Below are 26,019 nucleotides of genomic sequence, written 5' to 3' on the forward strand. Positions count from 1 at the left end.
CATCTTTAAAGCAAAATACAGATGTGTGTGTCACAGCTGCTGCTCTTGAGCCTGGTTTACACCTTCTGTTAAGATCCATTTCAGGAGATCTAATCAAAAGAGACCGGTTGCTGTGTTTAACCGGCAGAAACATACATTTGAAGGGGAGGGTCTCTGATTTTTGTGAATGCAGAATAGACTATTAATTTTAACAGAAGAATATTAATTATATAAAAATATGTTGAATGTAATGCACTGTTTATATGGTGCATTAAAAACTTTTTGTAATACATTATAAAGCTATATTTATTTAAAAATATAATTTTATTATATATATATATAAATATATTAGTGGTGGGCTGTTATCGGCGTTAACGTGCTGTGTTAACGTGAGACTCTTATCGGGCAATAAAAAAAATATCGTCGTTAATCTATTCTCAAAGTTGGGTTGGGAGCTGGGTCTATAGACCCCTTAAAAGTTTGTAAACATTCCAACGTCTCCGGGTGGGCGGGGCTTAGCTGGAGGCAAAAAGAGGCGTGGATGCAATGTTGACAAGCGTAAGCTAGCACGTTTTAGGAGGGATTTATTAAACATGGATGCAGAAGAAGGTTCGGAACTGTCCGAATATGTACAGTCCCTGACTCTGCGGGACCGTGACAGCTTTTTTTTTTTTATATTAACTCTCGCGGATGGAAGCAGGCTACCTGACCCGTATGCCATACGGCCATATGAATTACTTTTGGGTGGTGTGGAGAATTTTGTCAAGGCTTATTTTCTAATGTAACCTATCGCTGGGCTAACTATGATTAGCAATGTGTATTATTTTAAGAGACCATTCAAAGGATGGCACACACATCTATCGCTGTATGTTTGTTTAACATTTAAACAAATGCGCTGAAGGTTGGCGACTTTTCACCTATAAAACAGAAACTTGCTGATTTACTAGATAAAGCCAACACACCAGTTCATATGCATAGATTATTTTACCTGATATGAAGTGTGCACTGCAAATACAAGCATTATTTATGATCATCTCCGTCCAGTCTGTACGCCGTATTGCATTCAACCACAATTGACTTCTTGATTTCTGTGAAGGAATGTCTGCCAGGATCCGGTAAGACTTTAGTTCAAAGTCAAAACCTCAAACTTTTAGCGCACCTTAAACTTTAGTTCTGCCTTATGTTTTGACTCCAGCTAGAGCAGTGACGTCACAGTGACATAGGTGATTAACGGGTCTATACTAAGCAAGCTATGATGACTAAAAGATGCTCAGGACAATTGACGGGCCACTACTGCTCATCGTCACGAAAGCTTATCTTTTTCACGTGTTTTTAAGCCTTACCGCTTGTCGATTTAAACATAAAAGCATCCAAAAACAGGACGCATTTGCAGTCCGCTACTCGGTACGTAAACGATCGCTGCACTGCTGCAGATGCAATGCTCCTGGAACGCAACTGGAATCCGTTAACATGGGTGTGTAAAAAAATATGTAACGCATACGCACTGCAGACGGAGTATGTGTGAAACAGACGTAAGGTTGTATGCACCTTGTGCAATGTGGAATTAGTTTACAGCTTTTTCAAGCACTTTGTGATGCATTTTGGAAACAGGAGATGAGCCCCTGGTCTAATGCACCACCTAGCTTGATAAACCCCTTCTCAAAGACTTACTGTTTGTTAATTTTATTTGGGTAACACACATATTCTGAATGCCTTCGGCAGAATTCGAATGAGCCATTTTAATCTAGATTAATCTAGATTAATTTCAAGATCACAGTGAGATTAATCTAGATTAAAAAAATTAATCTATGCCCACCACTATATATATATATATATGTTATTTTATAAAACAAATCTACATATATCTACATTTCTGCACTGAGTACATATAAAATGTGGTTCAGTCTTTAAAAGGATAATCCACCCAAAAATGTAATTTACCCCATAATTTACATCCTAGGTGTATATAACTTTCTTCTTTCAGACAAATACAATTGAAGTTAAATTAAAAAAAAAATTAAATGTCCTGGCTCGTCTAAGCTTTGAAGCACAAAAAGTGCATCCATCCATCATAAAAAGTGCTCCACACAGCTCCACGGTGAATTGTTGCATTTGTGTAAGACAAATGTCCATATTTAAACTGTATAAACTGCAAGGAAGGTGCCAGTGTTATTAATCTGTAAATAATGTTTTAATCTGTACGTGATCTGCCTGCCTGGGCAGTGAAAAGTCGAGTGTGTTAGCCTTGAAATTGCTATATTCAGAAACAAAAAGAGGCACTTCAGTTATTAAAAAAAGCCATCATTTTACCATAATAATAACCTACATGTTCTCCATATAGAATCATTATCATAAGACCAGTGAATCAGAGTCTGATGATTGTTGAATGAAGAGAAGCAAATTTCCATCCATTCTGTAAAACGTATCCGGAATGTTTGTGACTACAATCTCACTCACTTGTCACAATGTTTTGAGGCGCTGTCAAATCCTGTCCCAGCGGAGGAGTGAGAAGAACTTGACAGACAAACTAGAGCACACTCAACTGCTGTAAAGTAGCATCTTGCATCCCGTTCAGTGGGAGTATATCAACATTTTCTAGTTGCTGAGACATCAAGGACATGAATTTTCCATAAGCGAAGTCTCTCGGGTCGTCTGTGAGAAGTGTTTTTCGATATCAGTGCAAATGTGTGAATTGCTCATCAGGTCTTAACTCAAAAGGGTTACAGAGTGAACAGCGGGTCTGAAAAAGCTGTTTACTCCTGGAGCATAATTATTTAGTTCTATACAATCCAACAATCTTTTGTTTTAAATTTGACCTTAAGGCTGGTAAACCCCGTTCACATGATATGTTTTTGTATGGATATAATGTAAGAGCTTTAACAAATATAAGAGCTGCATTTGCCTTTTAAAGATCTGTACACCATGCCAGGGTCTCTTCAGGCTATGTGTAATGGACAAACAAGGTCAATAAATCAGACCGGTTATAAAGTGCACTTTTGAGAACTGAAAATTTGGCCAGAGACTAGCTCTAGAACCAAGTCAGTGTGTCACAAGCCCTGTCGAGCTCTTGTCCTGGAAGGGGTTATAGCAGATCTATAAGCAGCAACACTGTTTTCAAAACTGCACCATAGGCATATGTAGTGATACTGTTACTTTAACAGCTCATTTTTACACAGTTTATATTTTTTTATTATTACCTGTGGAACACAAAATTATAATTTTTTATAAATCCGTGAGCATTAATTATAGCTTACTTTGATAACTAATCTTATGTATTTATATATATATATATATATATATATATATATATATATATATATATATATATATATATATGTATATGTATATATATATATATGTATATATACATATGCCTATAAATATTGAATTAGCTTTATATTTACACTTTCATTTTTAATTTTAAGTTTACATTTTTTTTACTTTTTACATTTTTATTAGTTTTTATACTTACAATATTGGCTTTACTGTTCATTTTAGTGCTATAACATAATCTTAGCTATTTGTTTCAGTTAATATCTAAAGCAATATTTAACATTTATTTGATTTTAGTTTTTTACTGAATATTTATTTTATTATAGCTTTTCATTATTATTTAAAATTATTTTAATAGTTTTCGTTTTAATTAACATTACCACTTATTTATATCTGTATTCAATATTTTAGACGGTGTGTGTGTGTGTGTGTGTGTGTGTGTGTGTGTGTGTGTGTGTGTGTGTGTGTTTTAGTATTTATTTTTGTATTATTGTACATTTTTCCGTTTTCATTTAGGTTTGTGTAACTTTGTTGTGCTTTTTTGCGATTGTTATAGGTTTTTTTGTTATTGCTTTAATTCATAATTATAATTATTTTTTTTATTTATATAGTAAAATGCTACATATTTTTCAAGAGTCAATAAACATGAATAATATATTGACAAGGGGCTGTCAAGCCCTCAAAAGCAATATAAAAACACCATAGTTTTTGATTCCTTGTGATATGGCTCCCATAAATAATCTCACATTGGTTTTTATGAACTAATACCAAAGATTTTGTTCAGTTAGGCTGTCCTGATGTGCCCTGCGCTCCCTGATCCCATTATAACCACAGTAAGAAACTTTATATTCACTCAAGCCTCTTATGTGACCACATGCACTGTTGTGCTGAAATATTAAATTCTTCTCTCCAACTTTTACATTATTCACCGTGAAGCAGAATTTGTATAGCATCACTTCTCGTCTTCATTGTTAAGGCTCCTTCTTTCACATGCTTCTTATTTTGTCTCAGTGGCCTTTGATTTTTGCTCTGCACCTTGATTGACATACACATCCTCAATCCATGACAGAAAGAGAAGGGCTTTCAAGTACCATTAGTCTCGCTGAATTAAGCCTGTGTTCTGAGCCGCGCTCGCTTCCTCTCGTCTGGTCCGTCCCTGCTCGCCCTCACCGTGGCTAAGCGACAGCAGAAATATGGCGATGATTGCCGCGAACCATTAATAATTCCCAAAGCAGTTGTGTTTTTGATTTAATTAAGCCCATCTACTTGAGCTCATTATCTTGGAGTACTTTGAGGGTGCTCGCTGTTTATTTTCTGTTTTTATTAGGAGTTTAGCGCTGGATTGGAGCGCTGGTGCCACGTCCTGTCACACTCCACCATGCCCCAGTTTCACACTTGATAAACCCTCTTTTCAAGATTGGCTGGCAGGCTCACCCTGACTCAGGCATCTGTTCCTGCCTCGTCTGGCTGCTCTGAGGAGCTTCATGGTGCTGTTTGGTGCTGATCTTTCTACTTACAGAGCACATCGGGTCCAACACAACACTGTGGATGCTTCTCCTCATGGTGCATCGATTTCTTTTCCCTCAGAAAATAAATAAATAAATACATACATTTGTACCAACTTACTATGAAGGACTGATTTGGCTAGTATTAACAGCATGAAGCAATCAAATAATAATTAAACAAATAATAATAATAAATGCACAGAAATATAATTTTCAATGAGACATAAATTACTTTTTATTAGAGTATTTATACATATTACAAAGTTTTGAATTAATTTTGTCCACATTTTTAGGCAATTGTTTCCAAACATATTTATTTATACATGGTATAACTTTTTAGGTCAACATTTATTTATTTTGACCTTTATGCGTTTATTTATTTCTGTATTTAGTTTGATGTATAATATTTCCACATTTACATATTTCTGTCCTTTTGTTTGTTTGTATGCTTGTTTTAATATTGTGTATATATTGATTTTCCTTTCCTTTTTAAGTTTATGGTTTTCATTCAAATTTTAGTTTTAGTTTGTATTTTATTGTGCACTTGTTGTCTTTATATATATATATATATAAAATTATATATATATATATATATATATATATATATATATATATAATTTTATATATATATAATTATATATAGTTATATTAAATTAATATAAAATAATTATAAAATATAATTATTTTAAAAGGATTTTAAGATTTATTTTAAATATAGGTTAAGATATTTTAATCAAATGGTGTTTAATATTTTTAAGACAGTAGTTAAAAAAACATTTTTTATGCATTTAATATTTTACACATTTTTCTTTCTGTATGGTAATAAGCTGGTGGATTTTCTACTTCAGCCATAGTTCTAAATTATCTAGATTTAAATGAACTATATTTGAGGGAATAATACACTGCTAACTGAATGTGTTGACTGGACTGAAGTGGAAAACAGGCTCTTTGGCTCATGCTGAAGTTGTGAAGTCTTCTGTGCTATCTTTAGGCCAAGGTTAATTAGCTCCAAAGGGGGCTTGAGAAACACCTGTTGGCCCAGAACAAGCCTCCAGACCAGGCTGAAGCACAGAGCAAACCTGTCCGTCTGTCTGAACCTTCCTGCCCAGCTGTCACTTGAGTTAACAACAGCAGAGATACAGAAACACAAGAACACCACGTGCTATACAACTGTCTACAACAGATTTTCCTGCTGAGATGTCCATTTATTCTTAATTACTCGAATCGGAAGGTGTTAATTACTGTTCTTCATTTATCAAAAGGCTATGTTTACACTTCCTATTAGCATCTGATAGTCATTTACACCTGGTATTTAAATGTGCATCATTATTTATAAATTGTTTTATTAATATTATCATTATTTTGTAATATATAAGTAGAATGATATACTTAAAATTTATATATTTGTATTATTATATACTGTAGATCTGCAATGCCAGTGCACATGACCTAAGTGTCTATATCTTGCTGGTGTGTGACATTGAAAATGAACAAGAGTAAAACCATAAAATGGCAAGTTAAATTGGCTTCAAAACTTCAGCTCATTCTGTATCTTTGTCTTTTACAATATTCAGCACAAGGTGCAAGGTACAAAAATGTGTTCGCGATTAAAAGGAAGAGCTGTAGAATGTTGCAGGATATGAAAACCTGAGGGTAAATATGTCATTAAGGTTGTGCTGGTGTGTTTTTACCCTCTACACAGAAGGCTGATACACACCACACTTCAAAGGTTAAGCATAGACCCGGGTTGTCATTCACTGTTACTGTGTTCTTTCATCATGGGTGAATGGGGAGGGGGGGGGGGATTCACCTCACACTGGGGTGAATTCAGCTCACCAAACTTATATTATTTCCTTTTTTAAGACTCGAGAATCTCTGTTGCTTTACTTTTGAAAGAGCTTTGCAGCTGTCATACATATCTACATTTTTCACACCATAATAATGCTGATTTAGTCATGTACAATCTTACGATTTTTATATTACTTTTCATTTATGGCTGTATTTCATGTTAAAATAGAGACAATGCTTTTGAAATTCCATTTTTAAAGTTAGACTAGTGCCATCTGGTTGGAGTAAAATAAGAAAAACCTCTGCAATTCCATGGTTTGGCCCCTAGATTCCTATATAGCTCTATATAAATGGCTTATAAATTTGCTAGTTGTTTTTAGGAATAAAGACTTATTTTTATTAAGTTGTGCATTTGGATATGTATTTAGACATTCTCAAAGACAACTTTTTGTAAAAGTTTAGGTTTTCTTTTCTTTTTCTTTTTTAAACTGAACACAGAGAAAGACATTTTGTTAGACATTACATCAAAAGTCAACAAAAATGAACAGGAATGCTTTATCAGAGATTAATCAATCTGATTTCAACCTCTTATTTAAGTCTTCTGGCTCACTTTTTTCCATATTGTTACAGCCACACCAGTTAATTTGTCTGTGTATAATAGTTTGTGTGTGTGTGTGTGTGTGTGTGTGTGTGTGTGTCTGTGTGTAAGTGTGTGTGTGTCTAAGTGTGTGTTTAAATGTGTTTGTCTGTTTTGTATTTATTTTGGGGCCCTATTTTAATGATCTAAGTGCATGGTCTGAAGCGCAAGGTGCAGGTGCACTCAGGGAGTGTCCGAATCCACTTTTGCTAGTTTAACGTGGCGAAAATGGTCAGCGCCAGAGGGTCTAAACGGGTTGTCCCTATTCTCTTAATGAGTAATGGGTGTTTTTTGGGCATAACGTACAATAAACCAATCAGAGTCTCATCTCCTATCCCCTTTAAAAGCCAATTGCGCTCGCGCCATTGTGGGTTCACTATTTACATGGCTGAATGCAATTTTTCATTTTTTTTTTATGTTTGTGCTGATGTGCGTCCCTGTGTGTGTAATAAGCAAAGCGTACATGCATTGTGCACCCGCCTATAGGTGCATATTACTAACACACTTTTTAAATAACAAAGAAAAAATATTGCGCCGGACTTTAGACCAGATTTGAGTTGGTCTATGGCGCAGTCTATTTTCAGTTCCTCAAAATAGCATCGTGCTAACAATGTTCCTGAGCACACCTCTTTTATAGACCAGCAAGCCCATGGGCGCACAAATGCCGAATTGCAGCGGGTGTATGATAGGGCCCTTGATGTTTTGGTGTATAACCCCTTCCTTGGTGTCTGTGTTTTGACTGCATTTTTGGCTGAATTATTGATTCTATTTCACGCATTTGCAAAAACATGCTTTGTGTTACAGTCACACTCGCTCATATATGTATGTCAATGGGGGGGTGGAGCGTGTCTATTTTGGACTCTTGTTATTTTAGAGTGTCACCTCTTCATTGCTGTGCACTCTTTTTCTGCATCATGATTGTACACAAAAATTAATTATCTGTATATTCATATTTTTGCATATTTCCCATTCATTTCCAACGGCGGCCATTTTTGACCGTGAACAACACAAGTGTGAATTTTTTTTTTTTTCGGTCTAAAATTCGGTCTAAAATGACCAAACAACACCAGCGTGTTAAGTTACATTAAAGTAATTTTGGGAAAAGAAGTAGACTGATAAACATGCAGGACTAGAACATTAGCTACAAAGATTTAATAGATTATTTATCTTGACTGCTAAGCTTGAGTGTTAGCATGATTTATTTGCTCAGCTCATATCTACACTCTGCTCATAGGCTACGTAATATATCAAACAAGCTGTAATAGCCTATTAGTATTATCACAACACTATCAGGCTATACCACAGGGCTGGAAATATTAGGAGGTGGAGTCATGTTACTGGTGCTAATAACTGGAATGTAAATCCTAGAATGTACTTCCAAAAGTGACCAAAGATCTTGATCCAGGAACCGGTCCTATTTGTGTTTTGTAGAAAAGTAGCAGGTTAGCTCAGCATGAACTGCTTGAGTGTTTTGTAAGAGCTAGAGAGAGCAGGTTTGGGAGTTTGTTATAAGCTTGAAGGCAGAGTGTGTTTAAGTAGAACATGGTCTCAGGACAGAGTTCTCCTTGCTGTCTTTCATCTCCCTCTTGACCAGGCCTTGCTTTTTAAAGTCAGTGTGTCAGTGGAAGACAACCTGAGGCATTCACTCCAAACCACTCGCAACCACAACCTTCTCTTTCTAAAATGGAATATCTATCTATCTATCTATCTATCTATCTATCTATCTGTCTGTCTGTCTGTCTGTCTGTCTGTCTGTCTGTCTGTCTGTCTGTAATGAAAGGGATTGTTCATTAATTGTCATTAATTGCTCACCCTCATGTCATTGCAAACTTTGTAACACAAATTAAGATTTTTTTGATGGAATCGGAAATCTTTCTGACCCTGCATAGACAGCAACATAACTGACACGAACATTTAAGTTTTAAATGAAGACCTACCTTTCAGGGCCTTGAACATTTCACTTTCATTGCAATAGATGTAGGGTGGGAAGGCACTTGGGTGTAATCAAAAATGTCTTAATTTGTGTTCCAAAGATTAACGAAGGTTTTACAGGTTTGGAATAACATGAGGGTGAGTAATTGATGACAGAATTTTAATATTTTTTGGTGAACTATCCCTTTAATAACTACTGTTAACTGTTTGGTTCCAAACATTATTCAAAATATCTTCTTCTTTTTTTTTTTGCTCACCAGAAGTAATAAACTTGAAAACACAGGCGTAACATTTTACTTTGATATTATGTAAATACATTTTTTGGGATTATGTAGCAAAAATGTCAATTTTACATTGTAATCACAGGAATAATTGAATATATTGGTTATTATATTATGCATTTTTTATCATTGAACATATCATGCAATAAATTTGAGGAAAAACGCTCTGTTGATATGTTGTGTCAATACTGCTTAGATTTATACATGTTTGTGTAATTATGGGATTAGCAATATGCAATGCACCTTGATATCAGTCTTAATTTGCTGGTGGGTGTGTGGGTGGGTGATTTTAGCACTTCATCAGCCTGCAGGATTGTGGGTGGAACTATGTGACAGTCTGGTGCTGCAATGTCAATATGCTTGTTCTCAGATTGTTGCCCATTTAACAGACTGTGATATGGATTGTATGGGCTGTCTCTTTTCTATGGACCTCCTTTCTGATTTCCTGCACAAGCATGTGCACTTGCATCTTACACTTGAAGTGATTTAGTGGTCACTTCTTTCTGTTATTCCGGCATAGATTACTCAAGTCTGTTGGAGCAAAAATCATTAGAATTGATGTGGGAAATAAGGCAACCTCTCTCTTCTTACAAATCTATGTTGTGATTGATTATAGCCCACCTTAGTCACTGACCACCCACCCACCCACTCTACCTAGTCAGCACATGAAACAATCCCAACCCCCTTTTCCCTATTGGGAACATGTCAGAACGACCTTGCTTTGTTCCTTTTCTGTTTTGAACCATATCTACACAACGAAACAGCATTCTTTCTGTTTCCATGTCCTAATCATAATTATAGGCAAACAGCTGTTGAGTCATTTTTTTGTAGCGATGCAAAAAAACCCACCTTTGATTAATTGAGTATTTTCATAATTTCTACCCCCAACTGACTGTGACTGCTTTTTTTTTGTCTTACGCGAGCAGTGTTGTTAATTGCAAACCGTTTCACACTCTCCCTAATTGTCTTATTTGTTTTTTTGTTTTGTTGGGCAAACTTGCACAGTAAGAAGCCAACACATGGGGAAACATTTCTGTCTCATCTTTTTTTTTTTTCAGCAGCACATCAGTCTTCATTTATTCAAATTGGCTTCCTGATTTGGCCATACATAATTCTGAGCAGTGGAGATTTGAAAATTTAATTACTAGAGAAAAGGAGGCACTGCCATCTGCCATTACAGGACTGAGCCAAATATTTTACTGCTTTGTGTCAATAGACTTCCTATTCATTACACTGGCTTGTCAATTTGTGGTTCTTTAAAGAGAAACAACTTAGGTGTAGGAAACATTACAATGCTTTATTTTTTATTTCCACCCACAGAATATTATATGTTCACAGTGGTATGATGGTGGAGGCATATAACTGTACCTGTTCAGGGAAATATTAATAATTAATATGAAAGATAGCCTAGTAGTTTACTGAAACCAATTGAAAAAAAATAAATCATTTTGCCATAGTCAGTCCAAACTGGGCACTAAATTGAGGTTTTAACAGAAGATGCCATGAAATATGTGACAAAACCTGAGGAAATAGTCCACTGAGACCATTCATTTGTTGAGAAGCCATGAATTCTGACTTATTGAAAATGTTTTCAAATATGCAATCTTATTTCTTGTCTCCAGGATTTGTACCTTTAAGTTGACTCAAATATATTTTATGCATTTCTCTGTAAAGAAAAGGTTTAAATGTAAATGCATATCTTTTTACTTTGTTTACAGAGGTCATGCGCCTTTAAGGAGTTTTATATTTATTGAAAACTGCAATGAAACTGCAAACAGTCATATAAGAGAATTTTAAATCTTCTTCCTTAACGTTGATATAATAAGAATGATTTTTTACTTTAGATTTGGGAGTATCAAAACTAACCTTTAGTAAAATATAGTAAAATAAGAATGAAGTTTTGCTTTAGTAAAAAAAAAAAAACTTACCCCAAAGGCTGAGAATTTAAAAACTCATCTAAATAAATGCAAATCTTGTGACGGAAATTAAACAACTTATCTGGGATAGTTTTTGCTGAAGCACACTCTGCACTGCTAACAACATGTCATGTCTTATTTTCTGTGCAGGTTTGGCACCAGATGAATGAACAAGGCATTTTAACTTCCTCAAAGCTGATGTGATGTCATCAAGTGTATTGCCCTGTTAAGAAACAAATAAATACAGCTCATTTCTTTGGCGGTATATTGGAATAGAAATGGAAATAATGTGAGATTAGGTTGTGATTCTGCACTCCATCCAAACTGTAAACTTTGAAAGCCTAGGTACAGGCAAGTGAGAGAACAATACTTTTGATGGATCCAGGATTATCGTGGAGCTTTTGAGAGGGAAGCTCAGACTTATACAACATGAATGTGCAAGGAAAGATACAAGCTGGTGAAGTCAACCAACAAGAAGAAATACAGAACGACGACAAGCAGCCCTTGACCGAAACAGTGGAAGATGCCAATGCCAATCAAATCACCAAAGAGAATATTTATTCAGATGACAGAGAGCATGGCAGCCCACTACCTCCTCTGGTGTCGCACTCCGAAGCCCAGGAGAGGATCATTATCTGGGGAACACATGCTCGGTGTGAAGACCCTGAGCTTGAAGAGTTTGAACTGCTGGAGTGTCAAGAGTTAGAAACATTTTTAGTGGAAGAAGAAGAACAGGTAGATATGCAGAGTGAAAGAAGCAGGAAGGGAGCAAAGAACTTCAGTGACAAAGAGTTGTCATCTACAGCCATCAACACCACTGTTGGCTCCCCTTGGAAAGACCACAATGAAAACCATAATGTGGGTGGAGATGCAAATGAGAACTCTCAGCCCCTTGACCTCAGGACCTTCAGCTCTCGCTCTGGTGTGAATCGGACCCTAAGAGATGCAAGAAGTGGTTCAGAGAGCAATGTCTTTTCATCTTCCCTTTCTGCAGTGACCAGCCTCAGTGGAAGTTTAGCCAGTGCCCTGGACAGTGCAGGCCGCACACAGCCTCTCTCTTCCCAGTCCACCAAGTCTACCTCAGACAAAGGCAGGAACCAGCATCCAGCTACTACCGAGTCCTACATCCACTCAGAGAGAAACAGGGAGATTCCCAGTGATTTGGACCAAAACCATAACTCTACCACACTGCCTCAGGAACCACAATATGACCGAAGTAAGCTAATGCATCATTCATATGGAGCAGTAAAACTGCAAAAATTCCAAATGGAAGCAGAGCAGAATGCTGGGAAACGGATTTCAACCGAGGTGCCGAAAGGTATGGTGAGGGTGCTACCTTCTTGTAGGCAGCTAGTCCGCCCTCTTTCTACTGAAAAACGACTAACCTCAGGATACCCCAGCATAGACAACCAGGCAGACCAGCAACAATCCCGCTCCTCAGAGACAGATCAGAGCCATCCACAAGTGCTGCCTGCTAAAGAAGTCAACAGCAATCCCAATGCAGACTCTCAGACAACTCCCAACCAGGCTTTTACACGAGAAGCCCTACACTTGAAGAGGCAAAGCTCAGTAGATCGTGCTGCAAGACCCTCCAGCCTAGAAAGGAAGACTCACTTCAGCAGACGAGCCTACAGCAGTCCGACTAGACCTTCGACACCTCCATCCCCCAAGACCACAAAGTCTCCTCAAAGACAGCCTTCTTCCTCACCCATCAAGACTTTACCTTCTCGATGTCCTCAGTTGGGTTATGCTGGGTATAGCTCGGGCTTAAGAGTCCCAGTTAAAACAACAATCAACACAAGCATCCATAAAATTCCTCCACAGCAGGCATTAATTGAAACCTCCCCTCCAAGCAATTGCCTGCCAAAACCAAAAAGTGTCCGGCCCAAAATCATTACGTACATTCGGAAGACTCCCCAGGTGAAACCCCAGACTTTTGAAGGAACATACGACGTGTCTTCCTTACCTACGAGACTCTCAGCATACAGCAGCACACAGGCCAAACCAACTGTCGGAGATCAAGGGGAAGCCACTGTGCTGAGTGCCTCAAATTTACTCTATGATAAGTATCGTCAAGAGATGCAGAAGGTCCGGTTCTTCTCGCCTGGACTCATGGTGTCTGGGATTAAGCCACCCAGCAACACTATGCCCCATAAAATGACAGGCAGAGCAGATAGCTTCTATGGATCTCTCAACAAGCCTCTGTCTGCAGCGGTAAGGAATGCTCTAGACAATATGCTGTTCTCTGGTTAAATGCTTTTATGTATATTTCTTGGTAAATACATGTTAACTCTATTACTCTATTGCTTTGATAATGTAACAGTGTGTGTGTGTTGTGGAGTATTAAAGGGTTAGTTAACCCAAAAATGAAAATTAGCCCATAAATTACTCTTTGACTTTCTTCTTGAACAAAGTCCTCCTGTAGCGAATCACTGCATTTTTGTATGAAAAACAACCATATTTAAAACGTAATAATCAATTTAATCTAGCTTGCGCTCACTGTTATACACGGAAGCAGCTCCGGGGCGGATGACGTTTGAGGTCGGCTTTGTGCATGCACCGGTCAGATGTGAGGAACGCGGAAGCGCAGTGGAGAGATTAAAACAAAACAATGGTCACTAATTAGAATTACCAAACGAGGATTTGTAAAGAAGAATGTCAGAGGATTTCGATATAAGCCAAGAGGAGACTGGTTTTTCTTTGCTAAAGTAAGGAAACTTTGCTTCCTTTGCTCCTGTTAACAAACATTGGTTTTTACAAGACTCACATACGCAACGCTGACCTCATATGGCAAGCTACATTCAAGTGATTATTACCTTTTGAATATGGATATTTTTCTTACAAAAACGCATTGATTCACTACAGAAGGCCTTTGTTCACCCCCTGGTGCCGCATGAGACACTTTTTTTTATGGACGGGCGCTTTTTATTTCACTTCATTTGGACTGATGCACTGCAACACCCATTGAGTGCAATTAAACAGCTTGAAAGATCAAAGACAATTTGTTATATAACGCCGACTGGATTTGTCTGAAAGAATTCATATACACCTAGGATGCCTTGAGGGTGAGTAATTTATGGGCTAATTTTCATTTTTTGGTGAACTAATCCTTTAACAGACTAGGGAATGTCAATATTTTTAAGTAAGCTTTTAAATTTTAACACTTCAGTAGACAAGTTTATGAACTACTGGAAGAGTTTATTGATGGCAGCTTAATGTTCTTTGTCAATTTAGGCTGGTAGATCTCCATTAGCCATTGGGTCTCCAGTTTCTGGAGCCGAGGACCCTTCTGGATCCCCTATGGGAGCACAGGATATGGGGAGTCTTTATCGTCCACCACGAGGCCTAAGACCCCAGCTTGGCATTGGTGCTGTTAACAGGACTCCCTCTGCAACTGCCAAGAACAGGATGGTCCTAACAGGCCAGCCGAAGTCACCACTGACCCTCAGTCAACCAATGCAGGCAGTAAACCCAACCACTCAAAACCCTCAGGAATCTCAAGGTAAGATCATTGGTTCACTTTGCATGGCAAAATTAGTCAAATGGTCTTGTTTATAAATGTAACATAGAATTGAATGCTTCACATGCTACACTGGGGCAAGTTGAGTGGAAACCCAAGCCAGAGCAGTCTTAGAAACTGTTTTTGACTAATAGAATTGCCAAGGCTTCATCCTAAGGGCAGAAGTGACTCCGAGAGGATTGGAGTATTTTGAGATGAATAGATTTAAATCGCAGAAAGGAAAAGAATGCCATATGCAGTCTTTTCATCCCTGTCAGCTATGCATTTGTAATTGTTACAGATAAACTCATCCCAGCCACTAGTCAGTGTAAAATACACTCTACCTCCTGGCATTCAGTTGAATATAAATAAAATTCACATTCGTCTTGTGCCATGAGGGAGTTCTCTCTGAGCTTAAAAGCTCCTCTCCATTTCTAAAGCACACTTCATTTCTGACAACTTTGCCTGCCAAGGTGAAGATATGAATTATTTCATCTTAAATCCACTACCAGCATTGCCATCACCCTCCGTGTTTTTTCTAGAGGGCATCTGTCTATCTGCATATTGTTATCTCAATGAAAACCCATGACAGTCTCCATTAATGCATGTGGATGCCGATTTCTTGCTGTTTGGCTCTGTTTGAAGTGCAAAGCAATTAACAGTTAATTCATGCCAATAACTATGCCTGATCAAAATTATTAACTGTAGTTGAGACATGATATGATTTTTATGGTGCAAAGTTGGTTATGCAACAAAAGATAAAGCAACAGTCTAGTGCATAAGCATGAGTTTTATTCCTGCAGTAATATAAAATAAGTCAAGGGGAAGGTTAACCTCGCCTGGTATGGTATGCCTGGTATGACTAGACTTTTACCTGTCTTGCTAAAGTTGGAAAATCATTTTCCACTGTAGTTATTGTCATCTCATGCTATATTATTTATTCACATCCTCAAACAATGAAAAGATTTGATTCTGGACATTGGGCTCCTTTTAAAGGACTCATGACCCACAATTTTCACTTTTCCACGAGAATCAATGTATGTTATGATTGCCTAACGATTATACACTGGCCGGGAAGCCGATATTTAAAAGTGAAGCGTTTGTTTACCTCAGGGTTTGTAAAATAGCCCACGTGCATGCGCACTCAAATACGAGATTTTGATTTCTTGTAAGAAGACATGTAAGACATAGGAAGACATGGAAGACAATGTAAGACATATACCATATATATACCATATATACATATACATATATACATATACATATACATATACCAGGATATACCATATATGGACACCGCAGCAGGAAGCTCGCCCTTCCCCTCTCCCCCTCATATTCAGTTGAGAAAGACGCTGGAACTAGTGCACACGTGAGTTGCTCTGTGGTTGACTGCCAGAATCAACATGTAAATGTGTTTTCTCTACCAAGAACGGACCTAGCTATCAGAGACCAGTGGATTAAATTCATTTTTAATGACGCGGTTCCTTCAACCCTTCCACTGGTTTATCTTTACGTGTTTGTGCTAAACATTGTACGCCGTAATCCTTCACAAATTTGGGTCAATATCAGGCGAAGTTGGCATCGAAGCTCGGGAAAAGCGCCATTCCAACAAAATTGCCTGCAATTGAAACGGTAAGACTGTGTTTTTATTGCTCTACTGTGTGTAACAAACAGCATAACTGCTAATGCGGCTATTGTATGCTATTGCGTCTGTCACTAGACAAATAAACGAAAGACTGGAGGTGAAGTAATTATTTATGTTCCCTGTAAAGGGACTGCAAAAACGGACTTTTGACTGCATTATAATGATTTCTTAATTCAGAATATGATCAAGATTGCGTAGGTTGATGTGTTCGGGGAATTTGCCAGTTAATAGTAACATTTAAAGCCCCTTAAATGAACGAAATTACTCGAAAAACAGTCGGTTTACGGTGGGTTTTAGGTGGGTTTTAGGTGGGTTTTCGCCTAGAAGGCTTTATAGAAATCTGGCATCCTACTGAACGAAGTTAAACTGAGAGAGAGCGTGGCGTTCACAGACACCAGAATGAACGACTTCACAGTAACGTTCATCAGGCAGTAATGCGGTACGTTCAGTTCAGTCCAAAACATGAACGAGTTCATGAATTATCGTTCAATGAACGCGTCCAGGCACAACTCTGGCGGGAGTATTAGCTTCGAGGTATGGGGAATGGCTGCTAACGTACTTTGCAAAAAACAAATGACTGAGATCATCATGAATTCGGTTATTGTTTATTTATTGCCTAACGCTTACATGAGGCCTTGTCTAGTTTGTGTGTGTGTGTGTGCTCACGTCTTATATTTGTGTGTGTGCTGTGCTCACGTCTCATATGAGTAACTTTATGTGCGTAGATAGTTCATATACATGTATGTGTGACTAGTACTTAGTATATATGCAAGCGTGTTTCATATGTGTGCGTGAATGAAGTTTGATTTAAGCCCTAAACGGCGCCTCATACTTATACACTGGCCGGGAAGCCGGTGTGGTGAGAAATCCAGTCCCCCTGCGAAATCGAGTCCGCTTAGGACCAAAGCGGTAGCTGTTTTAAATGCCTGATCAAAAGTTGTTATCGCGATAACTTGTTGTATGGCTAATCGGAGCTGCTGTAGCTTTCAAGCTAAAATAATTTAGTAAAAGCAACATACAGAATGTAATCGATCAAAATGTTTTTTAAATGTCATAAAACTAGCAACATCTCATAAATAATGCATTGTAATTAGTTTTAATATTCGGTTACTAGAACGCCTCAGCACAGCTTTTGAATATATTTTCCAGTTCTAAAATAATAATAATAATAATTCAGTTGTGATGACTAAAACATGTTTAGCCCACATATTCAGAAGATTGTGGGATAGTAGAAAGATAATTATTAATAAAACGAACCTACGTACAATATATATATATATATATATATATATATATATATATATATATATATATATATATATATATATATATATATATATATACACACACACACACACACACTTTGATTTTTATTTATTTTGACTTACTACCTAATTCATGTAATTTTTTTACATTATTTTCAATATTGTAATAAGTACTTATGTTGTTATATATGGTTTTGCTTACAAGCAGTTCATGTATTGCAATTGCTGATTGTATATTATTTAAGAAACTATTGTTTTCAAAGAAAATCATATAGCAATTATCACACTACATAAATTCATTATGATGACAGAAATTACAATTGTAATTGACTAACTCATATAACACAGTACATAAAATAGTACAACAGTTACTTGTACTATTACAAATCAGTAATAGTAAGTGAATAATGGCTGTTTGTGCACTGAAAGTAACTAAAAATACAGCTAGTTTATAATTGTTAATTATAACTTGCAATTATAATATAATTCTACACATTTTTTTTACATATAAATGTTCAAGCAATATGCACACTATCAATGTAAGACATTTATACATTTTTCAAAATGCATAACATTTTCAAAGAATCTTTACAGAAAGACATGCTGTTGTGTCTATATGGTCAAAAACACCCTCCCTGTTTTAATAGTTAAATATTATAAATAAAACAGTTTAAATAGTGCTAAATGCATTAGTCGTCATACAGACAGCAAGCAAGCTTAAGGCAACGGTGGTTAATAAAGAAAAATCTGTAAGATGTCGATACTGGAGTAAAAAAAACCTTTGGAGAAACCAGACTAACCAAAAACACTGGGCACCAGTTCTCCTCTGTATATTCAGTCTGAACATTTGGTACAATATCATTGGTAGTTAACAGTGTTACTGCATTGATTCAGCTGTAAGGTTAGAGGTTAATTGTGCCATGTACAGGCAGCAACATTGTTTTCTCTGTGGCCCAGGTGAGGCATGCAGTGACAGTGAAGAGTGCTAAGGTGCAGTCATCCATTCATAAATTCTTGCTTTTTTGCTGAAACTGGAAACAGTTCATCCTATGTGAAGTCCATTGTGGAAGATTGGGGAATCATCAGTCTCAACGTAACTCGAGAGCGTCTCGGGACAGAGCTTCTGTGGTAAAGAAAAATATAAAAGTGTTTAGGAACTGTAATATAATAACATTTTTTTTCCTTTCTGCCTTTGTAATATACAGTATGCTGGAAGACTTTCTTGACATCATACAGAACGGAATACAACAGAAGCAGGAAACATCAAAAATCACTGTTAACCGTAGAGCATCGGTTTACAATTCTTGCAAAAATCAAGTTATGATTTATGTGTATGTTGTTATAAAAACAATCAAACAGACGTAAATGTAATCTGTTAAACTCAGTCTATTTTGCATTCAAACATTGCTTTAAATAAAGAGACAGGTGATTTATTTGAGCAGAGCTTTTTTCTCTGCCCCCACTATTTGGAAACACTATTAAAACAGTGAGGGTGTTTTTGACCATATAGACACAACAGTATGTCTTTCTGTAAAGATTCTTTGAAAATGTTATGCATTTTGAAAAATGTATAAATGTCTTACATTGATAGTGTGCATATTGCTTGAACATTTATATGTAAAAAAAAATATAATTTATTGCTATTTATTGCTATAATTTATTGCTATCTATCTACAATTATTGCTATCTACATAAACTATCTAGTTGTATTTTTAGTTACTTTCAGTGCACAAACAACCATTATTCACTTACTATACTTAATTGTATAAATATAATAGGCATACTGACATACTTCATGTAAAATTAATATAACATTCATTTTACATAAAATAATAATATATCTGTATATAATACAACAATAACACGGTTCTGCACAAGCAATTGCGATATTATATCATTTAGATTAACAATATAAATTTACACACACACACACACACACACATCGAGTAGCTGTATGCTATGCTCATACGCGAGTAAAAAAAAAAAAAAAAAAAGAGAAATGTTTGATTTCACAACCTATAGCGCGTCGGCTATATACTAGCCTATGAAACATGTAATTTAAAGTACATAAATGGTCATTATAGCAAAGTTCAAACGACATAAATAAAAACGCGATTTAGCAGGAATTGTAATCAGGCGCTAAAAAATAATATCCATTAAAGTGTAACTAAACCCCTGCTCAGAGCCTGACTCCACCCACTGACAATATTTGAAAAATGCTGAAAAGTGGGCAGATCACAGCGGAGATAGAGGGGACGAACCTAGGGCGGGGCTGAGCGAGTGCGGCGTGATCCTGAGACTCGCAGTGACGGATTGATTGACAGCTGCTGTCAGAGACGCTAAAATGGAGAGTGACTGTAATGACGCTAAAATGGAGAGTGACTGTAATGACGCAAGTAGCTTTGCAACAGAGCGATCATTTGATGTAGAGGACTTTTCTCCCCAACTTTTACCTGAAGTGGAGGGTGTCGAGGTGTCTGTTCATATCAATTCGAGCCGCTGGCTCAAACTGCGGTCTTAACTCCCTCACCGCATCGCTTTTCAGCGCGAGCTGTGTGGAGAAGCCCATTTCCACCTCCATTGCGTTGGAGAAGCAATCCCTTGTAAAATGCAGTTTGCACACTCGAGCTCTAGGCGGGAACTTGCAGTCTTCCAGGCCAAGTGCATGCAACCACTGGCGCTTAATTTTAAAGTCTGCTGGTAAACTATGCAGTCTAGCAGTGCTGTCGCAACTAGCAACACACATCCGTACCATCCTGACCACTGTACTAAATACAGATAAATATATGCTAACTTGAAGATCTAAATAACTATATAATTGCTATGCTAAATAGATGCTATATTAGTCTATCCTGGTCGTTACCAATACTCGCAATTCCAGCTCCTGACTCACTACAGTGATTTTGATGGTTTTATACTTCCAAGGGCGTGGTAGCTCGTACCAAGGGGCGTGGTGAGCTGGAAACCGCTTACGTCACCTGCCACCACTTACGTCACTTGCCACCGCAACATCCAATAGGAAAAATCAACTGCAGTAGCCACTGTTCAACCTGAAGAGGGCAGCACTCAGACGTTTTTACACCATATATTGTAGAATTAAAACACTTTATACTCAAATGTCAAAAAAATTACTCGAATCAATCAACAGCACTAATAAAGCCCCATTCTTATAGATCATTAACTAAAGAAAGTTGGTTTAGGGTTTAGTTACTCTTTAAATGTTCGTTGAGCCAATGGGATCACTGGGGGTCCTAAGCGGACTCGATTTCTCGGGCGGACTCGATTTCTCATGACACCGGTCCCGTTCATTCACAACTTGCACCATGATGTCAGTTTGTAATGATATGCTAAAGCGTTACCTGCGGTGTCAACCCCCCTCCTTCCTGCAACCAATCAACGTGCCCCTCATTTGCATTATTATAATGACCTCCCACGACAGCCAAAATATCGCATCAGATCTCGCGAGACAATAATGCCTACAGAGATAAGGGTCTGAGGAGCTCTGTGTTTATTTTTTTTCCACTTTTCTTTTTTAGAAGGGCCTGAAAGACTATAATATAGCAGTAGGTATCCAAGGTAATACGAGGGTATGACTCCTATAAACACTGTATAAAATCAAAATCTTTTTGGAAGTTGTCTAATGCAGTAAATTACAATAAACTGAGGAACAATATCAAAGAATCACTGATTGCTAATTGGGCTTTGTTATGTCTTTAGATAGCAATCACTAAAATCAGAGGTTAACAGACCAGTAGAGTACCATCTTTTTTCATTGTATAAAGAATGTTCGTGTTTTATCAACATGACGTATAGTTTAGTATTTCAGTTTTCATTGATGGGGTTTATAAATGTTTAAGTGAGGGCTTGTTGAAAGTGTTCTAGTAATGTATTCATGCATTTTAAAACTCAGTAAGAAATCAATGAGTTCTTGAGCTGCAAGCCATAATAATACATTTGCATACAAACACACACACTGCTTATTTATTTCCAAAACAGATTGGGAAAATGACACCCCTTTGGTGTTAAAGGGATAGTTCACAAATTTCTGTTTAGCAGAATGTACAATCTTCTGTTTTCCATACAGTAAAATAAGTGGGAAGAGCTTTGGTCACCATTCACTTCATTGTAGGAAAAATAAATAAATATACACTGAAAATGCTAAATCAAAGCCATGATGGATGATCATTTTGTGTGATCCGGGCAAGTCTGGAAATATGGGGTAGTAGGAACAGGAAGGAATAAAGACGAATGATGGAGAAAAAAATCGGAGTGAGAACAGCAACACATTTATCTTTAATGATCACCCTCACATGGAGAAGCTGCCTGCAATTTCATTAAAAACCTTGATGGCCTGGGGTTGGGGTGGGGGGTCGCTGGGGGAAGCGATGGAGCCGGGGCAACTTTGATTAGAGATGAATGGATGAGAGAGGGTGCTTTGTTGTGTGCATTTGCTTGAGTGTGTATGTGTGCATTTTCATTTGTGAGGAATGCGTATCTGAAGCATACTGCTGACATTGCAGTCTAATAAACATCTGAGAATGCGACAGACGAAATGAGAAATCATAGATTGTCATTTAGTATGCGCTACGCTTTGCTGCAATCACAGGGACATAAAGTCAAGGTGCTTTATCTCTAAGAGCATTCTCTCCACCTGCCCCAAATTATGACCTTGGGTTGGGGGAGTCTGGGAGTTCAAAGCAAGCCTTGAAGTGGGTTCCTAAATTCACCCCGCGGTAGCTCTTTGCATGTGCATATTTATGTATATTTTTGTGCAACCCATCACTCTTCTCCATGTGAATACTACAGTGGTATAGATGTTGATGAATGGCCATGACATGCTGTGGTCAGAGGAGGCAGACAGCAGCCAACCTCTATGTTTTTTTCAGTAGCTTTTTAAAGCGATCTTTACCTCGCATTAGAGATGTCGTAAAACACTACAGTTTCTCTCTCTTTATATCCTACTGTGAGTCTCTTTTAGGCTAGTCTGCTTAGAAATAGTTCATTTCAGGACACAACATTCACTTTCTTTGTTCCTTTGTTCCATCTGTTTCTCAGCTGAATCAGTCATGTGATCATGTATGCCTCATTTTGTCACAGCATTATTACAAGGATATGTTATGCATAACTGATCTTCATATTGACATACTAGAAAAGCTGTATGTGACTTTTCTTTTCCAAAGTTCGATTTTACAAATGGTTTTTTTTTAATTAGTTTGAGTTGCTAATCATAGTTTTTTCACCTCAGATCAGAGAAAGCCAGTGGCCACTGTGTTAGCTGCTAAATCCCTCCTGCCGAAGCCAGCTCAGTCTGGGCTGCGCCCTCCCGGTTACTCGCGCCTCCCGCCGGCTCGTCTAGCCGCCTTTGGGTTTGTCCGGAGCTCTAGTGTCTCCTCTGTATCCAGTAACCACTCAACTGACAGCACACGGAGTGAGCCCAGCCGACCTGCCTACCGTAAGTTACTGAAGCACAAATACTATACATTCAGATTAATAAATGCAGACTTAAATGTACAGTGGGGTTTGAAAGTCTGTGTCCAAATTAAAAAATGTTTTTAAAATAATAATAAAACTGTATATATATATATATATATATATATATATATATATATATATATATATATATATATATATATATATATATATATATATATATATATTCAACAATTCCTGTGATGCAAAGCTGAATTTTCAGCAGGCATTACTCCAGTCTTCAGTGTCAAATAATCCTTCAGAAATCATTCTAATATGCTGATTTGCTGCGCAAGAAACATCTCTTATAATTATTAATTATTAATATTTGTGTCGGAAAGGAATAGTTCAACCAAAAATGAAAATTCTTTCATTAATTACTCACCATCATGTCATTCTACACCCGTAAGACCTTTGTTCATCTTCAGAACACAAATTAAGCTATTTTGATGAAATCCATAAGCTTTCTGATCCTCCATAGACAGCAATGTGTTTCAGAAATGTAGCAAGGATGTTAGTAAAATAGTCCATGTGACATTAGGGGTTCAACCACAATTTTACAAAGCTACGAGAAAACTTAACAAAAAAAAATAAATAAAAAAAGACTTTATTCAACCATTCGTCTCTTCCTTAGGATTAGAAGAATTGTTGAATAAAGTCGTTATTTTTTGTAATTATTTTCATAGCCTTGTCAAATTTCGACTCCATGATGTCACATGGGCTACTTACCGATGTTCTTGCTACAGGTACGTATCTATGCCTTTGAACTTTTTTTAGTTGCATCGCTGTCTATGCAGGGTCATAGAGCTCCCGGATTTATCAAAAATATCTTAATTTGTATTCTAAAGGACATGAGGATGAGTAATTAATAACAGAATTTTCATTTTTGGGTGAACTAACCCTCTAACCCTCTTGGGTGAACTAACTAGATAGAAATTCGAGATAGAACATTCCAGATAGAAATCTTGAAACACTGATTAAAAGGGACAGAAAAAAACATTTACAGTTTAATGAATCTTTGCTGTATAAAAGTAATAATTTCTTTAAAAAAAAAAAAACATCTCACTAACTCTAAACTTTTGAACACTAGAGTATGCAGATTTTTGACACTGACAATATTAAAGCCTTCGGATAAAAGGCCAGTTGTCATTTAAACAAAAGGCATTATCATATTCATATTTTTCACTCTAATTGTTGTCCTAAACATTTTCAATGTATTGAAAATAGAAGCAATTTTGCACCACTGAACATCTGTACAAACTATGTCAGAAGTACGTGTAGCTAAGTGCATTGTTATGCGAGATCCCTGAAGTATACAGTTTACATAAAAGGGTAATGCTCCTCTTTTAGATTTAATTATAATGCAATTTGCATCATTTTATTAACTCCGCCTACAAGCAGCATGCAGGTTTCCTTTCGTTAATATATTTTGCTCATAACTTCTTGCTCCAACATGGAATCATGGGATATTCAGCACAATATATGAAAAGCATGAAAAAGTGAAGGATTTTTTTTCCCTCTTTTCTTAGTTGGCCTTTGCTTTGGGTCACAAAAGAAACTTTGCATTTGATCCGAGTGGGCTTCTTTCATAACTAGCTCCGTGAGTCAACACGAATAATCCTCAGTATGATCAGAGCTGTTCAGTTCTGCTGAAGTAGATTCTGGGCTGCTCTAAGAGAGGGCTGTCTTTGAAAATTGGCATCTGTGTGTGCTGCATGTGTTTTTAATGCGACCTACATAAGTGATGTTGGCCAGTCTTCTCCTGGTAACAGTTGACGTAGCTGCAGATTCAGGCATCCGGAGTTAAATGCGTCACTGGATAAGTTATGTCATCAAGTCTTTTTATCCTGAAATCACTTGGGAAGTGTAATCCCTCACCGTTCACATTCCTGTATGTAAGAAGCAAACAGATGCATGAGAGAAATGCTGAGAGAAAATAAGGAAGGAAGGAGTCGGTTTGCCGTGTTCTGTGCTGCAGCGGCCCCAATGGCTATTTTGTATACATTTTTGTAAACATGAATTTTAAAGAAGGACAGCACACTTGTGAAAATGATAAAACATCAGATAAAATGTTGGTAACACTTTTTACAGTGTCTTTGTTACATATGTATTTACTTACTATAGTAATAACAATAATAATAGTAAATTATGCATAATTACAAACAAATCCTAACCCTATAATAAGTTAACATGTTAAATAATATTACTTAGTAATTAATTGTACATTTACGCTGTATTAAGGACACCTTAAAATAAAGTGTAACCAAAATGGCCTACATAATGTATTAACAAAAAGGATGTTTATATCTTAATCAAAAGGTAATTTTTCTGAGAAAAGATAATCTGTGTGCAGACAAGTATTATTTTAATATGTTTTAATATTATTATAGTATTTATTAATTATTTCACTAAATATGAGGTGTGGCACGGTTCGCTGAAATAAAACCTGAACCGTTTGGTTCATCACACATGGTTCGACACGCGCTGGGACCGCGGTTCAACTTAAATCTGACAAAGCATCTGTAATATGGTTTGCTATAAATAACATGTAGGCCTAAAACAAACAGGGTTCAGCTAATATGTGTTACTGTTGATGGATGCGCATTCTGGCTTCCCAGACATTACAACAACAGCGATGAGAGAAAAAAAAACACAACCCTGGACAAATAGTTCACTTTTGTTCAACGCGAATGCCGTATTCTGGAAAATGAGCAATCATTTATTCCGTCATCACCCGGGTGCTGATAGCGCGCCCACAGATGAGATCTGAACAGCACACGTTAATATGTGTTTAAACTAATCTCATTTAAGCTTTGCCAGTTTAAACATT

At 37.0% G+C, this 26,019-nt stretch overlaps 1 protein-coding gene across 3 annotated transcripts in view; it reads left to right on the forward strand.

Annotated features, from left to right (window-relative positions):
- Window positions 1–26,019, forward strand: part of mtus2a (microtubule associated tumor suppressor candidate 2a) — a 73,481-nt gene that overhangs the window by 21,726 nt on the left and 25,736 nt on the right. For all 3 annotated transcript variants that reach the window (XR_009427549.1, XM_059539504.1, XM_059539505.1), the window contains exons 2-4: window positions 11,462–13,525; window positions 14,546–14,813; window positions 22,966–23,172. Coding sequence is in view for 2 of the 3 variants with exons in the window: in XM_059539504.1 (XP_059395487.1) it covers window positions 11,741–13,525; window positions 14,546–14,813; window positions 22,966–23,172 (2,260 nt within the window). In the remaining variant the exon portion in view is untranslated. The remainder of the gene's footprint in view (window positions 1–11,461; window positions 13,526–14,545; window positions 14,814–22,965; window positions 23,173–26,019) is intronic.

This window comes from Carassius carassius, chromosome 45 (genome assembly GCF_963082965.1).
Source record: "Carassius carassius chromosome 45, fCarCar2.1, whole genome shotgun sequence".
NCBI classification, from domain to species: Eukaryota; Metazoa; Chordata; class Actinopteri; order Cypriniformes; family Cyprinidae; genus Carassius; species Carassius carassius.